The sequence below is a fragment of the Cynara cardunculus genome, assembly GCF_001531365.2.
Source record: "Cynara cardunculus var. scolymus isolate 2C chromosome LG 2, CcrdV1, whole genome shotgun sequence".
Lineage (NCBI taxonomy): Eukaryota > Viridiplantae > Streptophyta > Magnoliopsida > Asterales > Asteraceae > Cynara > Cynara cardunculus.
In genome coordinates, this window is record NC_037529.1 from 1,742,858 (window position 1) to 1,755,446 (window position 12,589).

Genomic DNA, 12,589 nt, shown 5'->3' on the forward strand with positions numbered 1-12,589 from the left:
CTTGTATTATCTTGATTAATCAGTGGAATTTGAGTTTATGGGTGGTTGTAATTGTGTAGAATCTTGCTATATTTGGAAAGTTTTGCTGGGTTGAGTTGGGTTATGAATCTAAATTTGGAAATATTGAATTGGGTATCATTTATTTGTTGAAAGATGGCTAAAAAATCTATCTTTTTTTAATTGAGAGTGGGAGGTCAATAATGGGTGCTCTATTTTGTCAAAAAATAGGTTCTTTGGAACAAAAAGATGACTTTTACGTCACATTCTTGGAATTTATGTCACCATCATTGGTTAATGGGATGGAGATGGGGATGGGAGTGTGTGTGGATGCATTTATTATGTTGCAACACAAATATTTGAGTATTATTCTTGCTATATGTTTGGTCAAAAACCAGACCGATCCAATCCAACGTTAAATAACTTAACGGGATGTCTAGTTAAGTTGTAAAATCTTTAAGTCGTTGGTATTGGATTAGAATTGAGTTATGGTCATTTGAATTTGACCTAACCCGATGAACCCAATATTTTTTTACTTCTTAATTTATGGGGTGTTTGGGATTGCTTATTTAAAACAACTTGTGCTTTTTGTAAAAGTGTTTATTAACTTATGTGGTATCAAACCAGAGTTTTATAAAAAGTGTTTGGATTAGCTTATAGCGGTACCAAAAGATAATATGCTGATAAGTTGTTTTTTAGTGTTTGGTAAACTTTGCTTATATATGTAAAATGACAAAAAAGAACAGTCTTCCATATTATTGACTTATGGGAGTGTTTGAGATTGCTTATTAACTTGTTTGATTTTTTAACATGTAAAATTTTATTTTTCATCATTTATAATAAAATCTTTGACAAAAATTTATATCAATAAGATTAATAATTAACAAACATTAATAAAACAAGGTTAAAATGGTAAATTGGTAATAAGCAGTTTTTAATAAGTCAGGAATGATTAACTTATCAAAAACTGTTTATTACCGGTTTGGCACCGGTATAAGCAGTTTTATTTTTTCTCATTCAAACACTAGCAATAGCTTATCACCAGTGTCAAACTGAAATAAGTCAAAAAACATCTAAAATAAGCAATCCCAAACACCCCTTTAATATGATTATTAAGACCCCTTTAATATGTATATTAGACAACTACACCATTACGTACCCTCTTCTTATATATATATATATATATATATATATATATATAGTCTCTTTTCCATCTTTATATTACTCTTTCATAGGGGTGTATGTGTGTGTATATATACACAAATTGAAAAAAGTAGTTGAATATGATATACTTATGATTTAAGGAGTATGAATAAACTATATCAAATAATTGATGATGAAAAAACAATCATGAGTAGAGAAAACAACATATTCAAGGTTAGGAAAATGTTTTGATGTACCAAAGTATCAACCGTAAGACTGCACATGGGTTGGGTTGGCCAGGTTAAAGACGCTTAAACAATCCAACCCAATGTTTGCGGTTTGAAATATCTCAACCCAACACAAACAAAACCACAACCCAACCCAAAACGTACATGTTCGATTGGGTTGGTCAAATTGATCGAGTTTCAAACTTTGGTACATGATTTTACAAATCTAGCTAGACACATGTATTTAAACAAAGTAAAATAAAAATGAAAACATACAAAAAAGACTAGCTAGGCATCTCTGTTTAAATGAAGTAAAAAAAGTTGAAAGTTTATGCAAATAAGAAAGTAAATTATGGTTGAAATTGTAATATAATTTTGAATATAGCTAATTACGGATTGATCTAATGTCTAATATGCATATATAAATCAAAGTTACCAATCATATTAAGGCTATATTTGGCAAACTAGCTGATAACCGATAAAACTAGTTGTTAACTTATAAAAATGACTGATAGTTGATAAACTAACTGATGAACAAATCATGTGTTGACAAAACTAATACAAACAAGATGGAAAAAAAATTAAAAAAAGTATAATATATTGATGGAAAGATTTTAAAATGATTATTATATATATTATAATATTTGGATTTGTTGAAACAAATTTAAGAAAAAATCTATTTTTATGATTTCAAATAACCATTACATATAATATGAATAAAAATAAAAATCGGTCTACTTCACATATCCTAATTAATTAATAATTAATAATCAATAACTAATTAATATTAATAATGTTTAAATTTTATTAATATTTATTTATAACTAATACTAATAAATGACAATTCATATTAATGGGGGTTATAATTGAAAATGATGACAATAAGTTATCAAAATGCTACTCCAAGTAGCGTTTCAATAAGCTAACTTATGTGCCTCCAAACATATATTCATAAAATAAGCTAGCTTATTTTTGCCAAACAATATCTAAATTCATAGCATAGAAGGATATCGGGTTGAGTTGAGTTCAAATTATCCTAGTTCCAACCGAATAAATGTTGTTTAGTCTATTTTCGTACCAATTATGTGTCGAGTTATCTCGGGTTGATCTATTTTGGGTTTTTTGGGTGGATTAGGTTGATCGATTTTTTGAGCATCCCTAATCAACCCAACCCAATCCATGAATAATTTAAAAAATAATTAATATTTAATAATATGAAATATATTTAATAATAATTAAAAATAATAATAATAATAAAATAATTGATATGATTTATAACTATTGTAAATAATTAATGAATAATATTAATGTATAATGTTTAATATATAATTAAGATTAATTTTTAATTTATATTAGTTAATAATTAATATTTATTAATATTTATTTACAATTAATTGTAATAAATAATAATTAATATTAATGAAAGTTATAATTGGAAAAAGTGACAATAAGCTGCCAAAACGCTACTTCAAGGCATTGTTTTAATAAGCTAGATTATGTGTATTCAAACACGTACTCATAAAATAAGCTAGTTTATTTTTGGCAAACAATGCCTTATTTATTTTAAGACTGAAGAAATAAACAATTTTAGAATAACTAGAAAAGTGTTCGCGCAATGCCGTGAGACACATCTCGATTTTAATGTTTAATTTTATTCCTTGTCTCTGTCGATGTTATAATACAATTTTATGTGTTTTTAAGTAATATGTATTAATAAACAGTACTTACGCACAATCTACTTGTAATATCAAGTTTTAAGTAATATGTATTAATAAACAGTACTTTACACATAAAAAATGGTTTTTAAGAGTTTTTATCAAATGCTTTATAATATAGTATAGATTTTTAGTTTTTATACAATAAATATATAAAGTGGGCTATAATAGCCCATTAGCTATATCCAAATTCCAAACCCATTAGTCCATCAATATGCAATTATGCATATTGGATATTTTATCCCCCTACGGCCTACTGTATTGGATTTGGACCATTAAAATAGGACAACCCAACCCATAATCTTGCTAAAGGCCCAATTCCAATGGCAAAATAGTCTTTTTATCCTAACTAAATTGGAAAAAAGTTATATGAATTCATCAAACACCGTGTAACAATGTGAATTAGGATTGCATGATTGATCCAAAATAGTTAAGAGTAAACTATAAATTTGGGCCTTTTGGTTTGTCAAAAATAACACTTTTTGTCCCTGTAAATTTCGATATTTACAAGACAACTATCGTGGCTTGTAAAAATATCTGAATATGGTTCTTGCCTTTAACTGTAAAAGTAAAGAACAAAAAATAGATGAAATAAAGAAAATTTCCCTCATTTAACTGAAATTTTTAACGATCGTTAGAAGGACTAAATCCTGACATTTTTTTAAACTACAATGGCCATTTTGTAATTTTAAAATTACAGTAACACAAAGTGTTAGCTTTGGCAAATCACATAGACCAAAATTTGTAGTTTACTAAAATAGTTATTTTTATGGCTTCGGTTTCATGAGTAGTTGAAATTAACAAAAACCGTTAAATTTTGTTATACTACACAAGTTATGATGAAGGATATTTGTTCTTTTACCCTCTTTTTCAACCGCTCATGTTCTTCCACTGTATCTATCAATTTTTGTTAACGGTGTTAAAAAAAAACCATACAACTGCAAACTAAACCATAGCAGATAAAAAAGGTTAATCGAGCAATGTGGGTTCGTTTCGGTACAAAAAAATTTGATGATTTACATCGTATGATTTTGTTTAAGTTCTTTGAACAAAATACTTCTAGATGCAAACTCCCTTTACTTTTGGGGTTTGAAAGTCTAACGTTTAATCTTTATTACGATCGTGTTGTTGATTTCAGTACGAAACTTGAATTTTTTTGGGTAACGACAGGTATTTGGTTCAACTTATGCATATCGACTGAACCCCTGGGCGACCACATTCAGATCATTATAGCCCAGTGAACCTCCATGGCTACAATGGTTTTGGTATGTCTGGATTCGAACCCATAAAATATTAGATTTCTACTACATCCCCTGAGTTTTAACTAGTGCACTACAACCTAAGTGGTTATATAGAATTTGATTTCAATTTATGATGGCGATTCTCTCTCCCTCTACATTACTGTGAGTAGATAACTGAAGCACTGGACTCTAATAACAAAGAAACTGCTAAAAAACCTAAAATTCCAAGTTGTAGTCTATGGCCTCCTAGGAGGTCATAGGTTCAAAGCTCACTAGAGGTGAGAAGGGTGTGTAAGTTTATTTGCTGTATTTGTCATATATAAATATTATATACTTCAAAAAATAATGTAATGTTGGTTCACTTATGTTGAGTTAACACTAGAGTGTTTGTTCACATTGTGAAATGTGAAACAACATAGTGTGCCTAATTTAAAACAATTATATGTTATTTTGTAATGAGAAACAATACAAAAATTAATTCAGTTGAAATATTTTTTCTTTGTGAAAGTTGCAACAATCTCACAAAAATAACGATATTGATGTCAAATTAAAAAGAACGAAATAATTAGGGGTCATTTACCAAATGTTTACCCGGGTAAGCACTTACCAAGTCACATTTACCTTACCAGATGAATATTGCAAGACCAAGAATCTTGTCTGGTAAGAGTGAGGTAAGAACAAGAGTCTTACCTGGTAAGCGAGGACGATGACTTTTACCATGATTAGCGCTTACCGGGTAAATTGTTGTATATTATGCCGTTTTGATAAACTAAAATCTTATTTCGTCAGTAAGTGAGTGTTGAATTTTACCGGTAAACGTTTACTGGGTAAGGGGGTGTTTATTTGGAACTTAATGAGTAAATAGGCTTATTCACACAACTAAAATAGTGTGTTTACTTGGGGCTTATTCGCACAGAAATAGGCTTATTCGTACAGAATAAAAACACTTCTTGTCCACATTCAGCAAATAAAAGGACAATCCTACCCTTGTTTAATAAAACACGTATTTCTCAAAAGAAAAGAACCCTAGTCGATCTCTTCTTCATTTTCACGATTTTCTCTCTTCAAAAGTAATGAGTTCAGATTCTCCAAATCGATTGCTCTCTTCTCCAAAGATAACTACTTCTCCAAATTGATTGCTCTATATCGATTGCTTCTCCATTATCTATCGATTGTTTGGTTTTGCTTCTCCACCATATCTATCGATTGTATAAAACGTCCACAGAGAGGGAAACACATACAAAAACCACCTATATATATTGTTTGATTTATGCTAAAATATGTCTATTTATTTGTTTTTAAGAAGAAAGAATCTGCTGTAGGGTTTATTTTTCATCCAGTTTTTAAAAGTAACCAACTTCGTTGATGATCTTAACGACTCTCAAATTGTTCATCGGATAGTCAAATTTTCGATAATTTCTCAGCTTTGATGGTTTTCAACTTCTGATGTAATGACTTTGTTATCTGGGATTGTTTCGGTCCATACTTAATTGATTTTTCCACATGCCAGATCCCTGTTAAGAATTAAGTAGAGGTTTCTTTAGAGAGAGAGTCCGTTTAGATATTTGGATAAATTTCTCTTATTATATGTTCTCTTTTTGCTGTTTATACAATTGGGAATTTGTTATAGTGTTCCTTATGTTGATTTGTTGTTTGGATTGAACTTTGTGGTTTTCTTATTCATCTTGTTATTTTTGTGGGTTTAGTTGTACGTATTAGAATGTTATCATGTTTAGTGGCGGATCCAGAAACTTTTATAGTTGGGGGCACACTTAGGGGTAGAAAAAAATATTCAAAACCAAATAATTCATCCGAATGAAAACGATTTTGGGTTTTCCTTTTCGGCTTAAATGATTCAATTAACCGAATAAAGATAACTTATTCACGTCGATTTTCAATTGACTTTTTACTAATTCATCGAGGTGTATAATTTTTATATTTTATATTTCGAACGAAAATATCAACGTGTCCTGTAAATTGATCAATTAACAATCAGGATATCAAGTTGGGGGGGGGGGGTGGCCTTGCCTTGTTCTTGTTGGACGCACAATAGAAAAATTTACTAAACAAATATTTTTGTAGTTTTTTTTTTTTTTAAATTGGTGGGTTTGTTGGGGGTCTAGAACCCCTACCACCATGCACTAGATCTGTCCGTGATCCTATCTTTTTCTTGTTTAATAGCTCGAATGTTCGTTATTAAATACTATCATCTTGTTTTTGTTTTAGGTATGTAACAAAAGGGTGAAACACAACAACAACAACAAAAAAGTGTTAAAATTAGTTGGAATGATCCCAATATTGTGAAAACTTTCTTAGAAAGTTGTATTCTATAAGTTTGGTTGAATGGAAATGAGGGCGCTATCAATGAATTTATGTTTTGATGTTTTAATATATATATTTTTTCAGAAATATCATTTGCCTTAAAAAATGAACAACAATTTCTTAAACAACACATGGTTCATACTCAGCGGTAAATTGATCATTTATGTTATTCAGACTGTTGATTCAAATAGAAAAGTAAACAACAACATAAATTTATACAGACAGACAAATTTATTCATACAAGACTTAATATAAGATTTAGTAAATAACCCCTAAGTGTTTTGTAAACGACCTCTTATTCTAGATTTAAAAATTAGTGTTCTATTTTAATTTAAAAATAAATATTTTACTACATTTGTAAAATGTGTAAGAAATAAAGGGAGAGAATCATGAATTTGATTACTTTCCTAATGGAATGTTAGGTCAAGTATCTTTTTTTGCTCTTTAAACTTTATTTTTCAATTGAAAATGGTTACAATTTTCTAAATTATTAATGCAAAATTGGCATCTTGTTTCATTGGTAAAAGCTTTTACATTGATGAAATTATATGAAAATCTTAAAAAAAATATATGAAAAACTAAGGGGAATATCCTGATAAATCGTTTTTCTGGACGGTATGTATATGTGCATACTTGCTTAAAATGACAGGTATGCATATATGTATATCTTCCATATGGATAGTTACAGAGTGTTCATTAGTTTTTTATTATACGATTTTCCCTTGAATCTGACCTTATGTATGTATGTATTATTTTATATCAAATGGGTACCTAGGAGGTTCGTCATACCTAACATAAATTCTTCTCCACCCCCATCTAAGGATGGAAACGGGCGGATATTGGGTGGGTAATGCATCCCCTCCTCTCCGACTAATCTTCGATGGGTTCGGGGAACCTGTTGGATACTCTTTTAGTAAAAATAATAATAAAAACAATGTGTTTTAAAACTAAAACTATAATAAATCGTCACTACATTAATTACCAATATTGAAAATCAAATATATTCGTCATTTTATAATATATATATATATATATATATATATAGGGGCTTAATCAAATGAGAACTGAGTTGTTTGTGGTAACTATGAGAACCAATATGAGCCAATCATTTAAATAATTAATGTTATATCCTAAAATAACATAAATGGTAAATTGGTAATGTTATAATTATAAAACCCTAGATGCTTTAGGTACTCTTCTTCTTCGTCTACTTCTTCTCCGGCCACCCCCACCACCCCCATCTACTTTTTCATCGACGGTTTCCCCTTCTACAACCATCTCATCTTCTCCTTTATTAGAAAACCTTATCTCTCTTCTTTGATTTTGGCCCTATGAAATCAACAACCCTTTCTGGTTTTGCTTTGATTGTTTCTTTGATGGCTTCAAAGCATTGACTGGGACTTGCTGGAGTGGTTCATGAGGCAGACGACGGAGACGAGACATGACAGAGGCRGTGCGAAGGGGAAGGTTCGGGTGTGCTTTGCCTATTTCCTYGTCCCTGTGTTTGTGTTAGTTCGTACGRTGGTGCAGGGGTGCGTGCGTGTGTTGCTGAAGGTGAAAGGGAGAAGGGAGATAAGGAGATGGTGGCTGCAACAATGCAGGGGTAGCCGGAGAAGATGGATTGAGAAAGGAGGAGACGGGTAAAAATTATGTGGTACATGGTGGTACCCAAATTGGTAAAACATTGGGTAATGGGTATCACAAGGTGGCCGGAGAAGATGGATTGGGAAAGGAGGAGACAGTGAAAATTTTGTGGTACATGGTGGTACCCCAATTGGTAATACATTGGGTAATGGGTATCACAAGGTGGCCGAAGAAGATGGATTGGGAAAGGAGGAGACGAGTGAAAATTTTGTGGTACATGGTGGTACCCCAATTGGTTTGGGTAATGGGTATCACAGAGTGGCCGAAGAAGATGGATTGGGAAAGGAGGAGACGAGTGAAAATTCTGTGGTACATGGTGGTACCCCAATTGGTAATACATTGGTACCTGCCGGAGTAATGTTCACCGGAGGCCGGAGATCGGAGAGAGGAGAGAGGAGTTTTTTAAAAATACCTAAAATACCCTCTAATTATAATTTTAACTCAAATTACCATAATTACTAATTTTCTTATTTATCCGTTGATTTATGGTTAAGATTGGTTCTCACAGTTACCACAAACAACTCAGTTCTCCCTTGAATAGGCCCCTATATATATATATATATTAGAAGGGTACTCGCTCATTGCAGCGAGATATATCTTGATTTTAATATTTTATTTTATTATTTATTTTAGTCGATGTTATAGTATGATCTTATATAATTTTGAAAAAGCGATGTTTTTATTTTTGAATAAAATATAAGTTTGAAGATATCGTATAAAAATTGACAAAAATATATCGATATTAGTATCAATTTAACTATTTAAAATTCTTATTTTTTGTGTAATTTTTTATTGTAATTCAATTTATGTTCAATAACGAAATAATTTATATTTGGCTTAATAATATAATTTTCTTATAAAGATAATAATTAATTATTTTGTTAGAACTCGATAATTATCCTGATTATATTTTAGATTTTTTATATTTTAAAATGAGATGTTTATCCTCTATTTGATTATATTTATCCGCAGTTAGTTACACGAATTCAAACATGGAGCTTTAATAAGTTGTACTTATGCATACTTTACTTGTAATATTGAATTTTAAGTAATATGCATCACTATACAGTACTTCATTCATAAAAAATGGTTTTTAAGAGTTTTTGTCAAATGCTTTATAATATAGTATAGATATATATACACATATTGTATAGGGGTTGGGTTCACGTGAGAGCAAAAGTTTTTCGTGAGACCCGTAAGACCAATTTATGTTCATTGATCAACTTTATAAGCTAATAATCTAATGATATAAAGTTGCACGGTGACAATTTTGTGATTATTGAGAAGTCTCGTGGCAATTTTGTGATTAATGTTCAGATTGTAAATCTAATCCAAGAGTTAAAAATTGGTCTTACGGATTTCACGAAAAATCTTTGGTCTCACATGATCTCAAGTCTATTGTATAGATATATTAAATGAAATGAAAAATTAAATCCTAGTCCCTACCCGTTACCCACCAAAGTGGGAAATTTCCGTCCTGTTAGGATCAGGTACCCACAGGCACCCGTTCCTACGAGTAAAATTTCCATCTCTACCCCAACCAAAAACCTTGAGAAATCACACGGGACAGGGGCAAGGACTCTGCAACTAGGGTTGCATTTCCCGCCCATCATCCCCCTTGTTTCCGTTCTTATGTGACACCCATTTTCAAATAGCATGGGAATTTACTTTGAACCCACAAACAAGTCACAGATGTAACATCCATATATTAAAAGTATTCAACAAAATAAATTTAAAACGTATTCCAATGTCAAAGACATTCAAATACAGGTTTTTTGATCGTTACTAATTCATCGATGAAGAATGAGACAATAAAACAATAACCAAAGCAACAAGTAAACCTAACGAACGCTGTAAGAATTATGTACTTGACCTGTTGTCTTTCGTTTTATGATAGTTGAGTGATGGCAGGTAAATAGATGAGTAGCTTTAATAACCCAGACAAATTTTAAATGTGAAGCATATGAAAAGTTTGAGGCTCTTGAAATTTTCATATTAATGAGGCAAATGAAGAGTCAATCAACGTAGTATAAGTATCTCATAAGATTTAAAAGAAACCCCTAAACAAGATCTAGAGATAACACATTTAACAAGTCGTCGAAGATCAACGTTAAGGTTCAAGTTCTTGGATACTCAGACGACAATTTCAGCTAAAGAATTGTTAAGGTACGATTTGTCATACTTGGATAAGCAATAAACAATCTTGACTGGCGTTATCTGTATAGATTATGGTTAAAAGGGTCAAACCGACAACATTGTGTGTTAGATGTGTTGCATCTCATGTATGACTTGTTGACCTATCTAGTCCTTTGTAGTCTATAGTAACTACGATGATATCATTTGAAAAACCTTGATTATGTAAATGATCAGGCGACTACTGATTTTGGAAAACCGGATGACCCTTTTCCGTTTGAAAATTTGTGAATAACAGTGGAGTCCTTAATTTTTTATGGTGATTGATTTGCACAAGCCTTGCGACTAAGTCAACCTTTTGTGCTTCGTAATTATGCCACTCACAAATACGTAGAGTTTTCAACATAAAGATACACGATGCTTAGTACTGTGTTACACTGACTAATTACTCAACACTTGGGGCACATTCATCTATGATCACATTAAATCATCATTACTCGTAAAGATACACGATGCTTAGTATTGTATTACATTGACTAATAACTTAACACTTGGACACGTTCATCTTTGATCACATTAAAATTATCATTACTGAACTCATTTTCATCCGATTTTCCTATTTCTTAATTCCAAAAACGAAGTCTGTTATGACGCATATGGGAAGTCATTAAACTCTCACAACGACCACAGTTGTTTGACTGAAAATACTCGAAATTCTAAATACATATGAAAAAGCTGTCTTTTCGACCACTTAAGATTTGAAGTAGATTACTTTTCACAAGGAAAATCTTGAACACAAACGTAAATATACCCAAAAAAGGCAATAAAATTCCTAACAAAACCATCAAAATTTCACCAAAATCCACAAAGTGTAGCTCAAGTTATCCCCAAATGAATTCATCATAGAAGCACACCAAATTTTCACTCAAAACCCTAATTTCAACTTCAAACTCTATCTCATGCCTTGCTTCATCTTGGTTTATCAGCCGTTGCTCTTAACTCATCCAACGGCTTACATTCAAATATGATATAACCCGCCGATCCGTGTGATGTCTCAATTAACCAATCAAAATCGAGAGTTGGATTATTTAAGTCCTCAGCTTTCTCATCATCTTCTCTTACCCGCAAATCTCGGTTTATAATCGCCGATCTGATACTAACCGGAAAACCTTAACCTAACCCTAGTTTTAATGGCAACGGAAGAACCAGCAGCGGCGTCGGCGGCGGAAGCAACCGCAAAGGTTACTAAGAAAGCGAAAAAATCATCGTCAGCTCCAAAGAAAAGGAATCCGCCATTGCATCCACCTTACTTTGAGGTTTGAATCGCATTTCGATTAGGTTTTGGATTCTTATAGATTTGGTCGATTGAATCGTTGATCTGATTTTGTTTTTTGTTTGCCTTTTCAGATGATTAAGGACGCCATTGTTACGTTAAAGGAGAGGACCGGCTCGAGTTCGCCGGCAATCGCGAAGTTTATCGAGAATAAACACAAGAATCTTCCGGCGAATTACAAGACATTGTTATCGAACCAATTGAAGAAATCGGTCGCCGACGGTAAGCTGGTTAAGGTCAAGGCTTCTTACAAGCTGCCGTCGAAGAAAAGCTTAGCAACAGCCGATTCATCTACTACGGCGAAGAAACCGGCTGCAAAGCCTAAGGCTAAAACAGCTGCGAAGAAGCCTGCTGCAAAACCGAAGACCGCCGCGAAGAAATCACCGGCTAAGAAAAAGGCCGTCGCTGCGGCTCCAAAGTCTAAAGCTCCAGCAAAACCAAAAGCGAAAGCTCCGGCTGCTAAGCCTAAAGCCGCCGCGGCTCCAAAAGCTAAGCCAGCTGCTAAGCCTAAAGCTGTAGTGGCGGCGAAGTCTAAACCAGCTGCTAAACCTAAAGCAGCGGTGAAACCGAAGACGAAGGCTCCAACTAAACCAGCGGCTAAGTCTGCTAGGACGTCGACTAGATCGACTCCCGGAAGAACCGCGGCAGCTCCCAAACCGGCGGTGAAGAAGTCGCCGGCGAAGAAGACGACGGCACCAAAAAAAGCGGCGGCGGCGGCGAAGAAAGGGAAGAAATGATTAATTAGAATTTGGTATTGTTTTGTACTGTAAATTTTTTCGAATGATCGTCGGTGGGTGTAACTTGATTCTTTGTTAGATGAACCCAAAAAAGGCT

The 12,589-nt window shown here is 32.5% G+C and overlaps 1 protein-coding gene across 1 annotated transcript; it reads left to right on the top strand.

Moving 5' to 3' along the window:
- The first annotated feature begins 11,545 nt into the window (after positions 1–11,545).
- LOC112507609 (histone H1-like) lies at positions 11,546–12,589 on the top strand. The gene is made up of 2 exons (XM_025112258.1): positions 11,546–11,738; positions 11,830–12,589. The coding sequence occupies exons 1-2, from the start codon at positions 11,613–11,615 to the stop codon at positions 12,490–12,492; spliced, it is 789 nt and encodes a 262-aa protein (XP_024968026.1). The 5' UTR covers positions 11,546–11,612; the 3' UTR covers positions 12,493–12,589.

Bases quoted from the DNA above. Each gene is read 5' to 3' on its own strand.
- LOC112507609 (XM_025112258.1), top strand. From the start codon at position 11,613: ATGGCAACGGAAGAACCAGCAGCGGCGTCGGCGGCGGAAGCAACCGCA. The intron at 11,739-11,829 runs GTTTGAATCGCA...TTGCCTTTTCAG, and splicing joins TGCATCCACCTTACTTTGAG to ATGATTAAGGACGCCATTGT.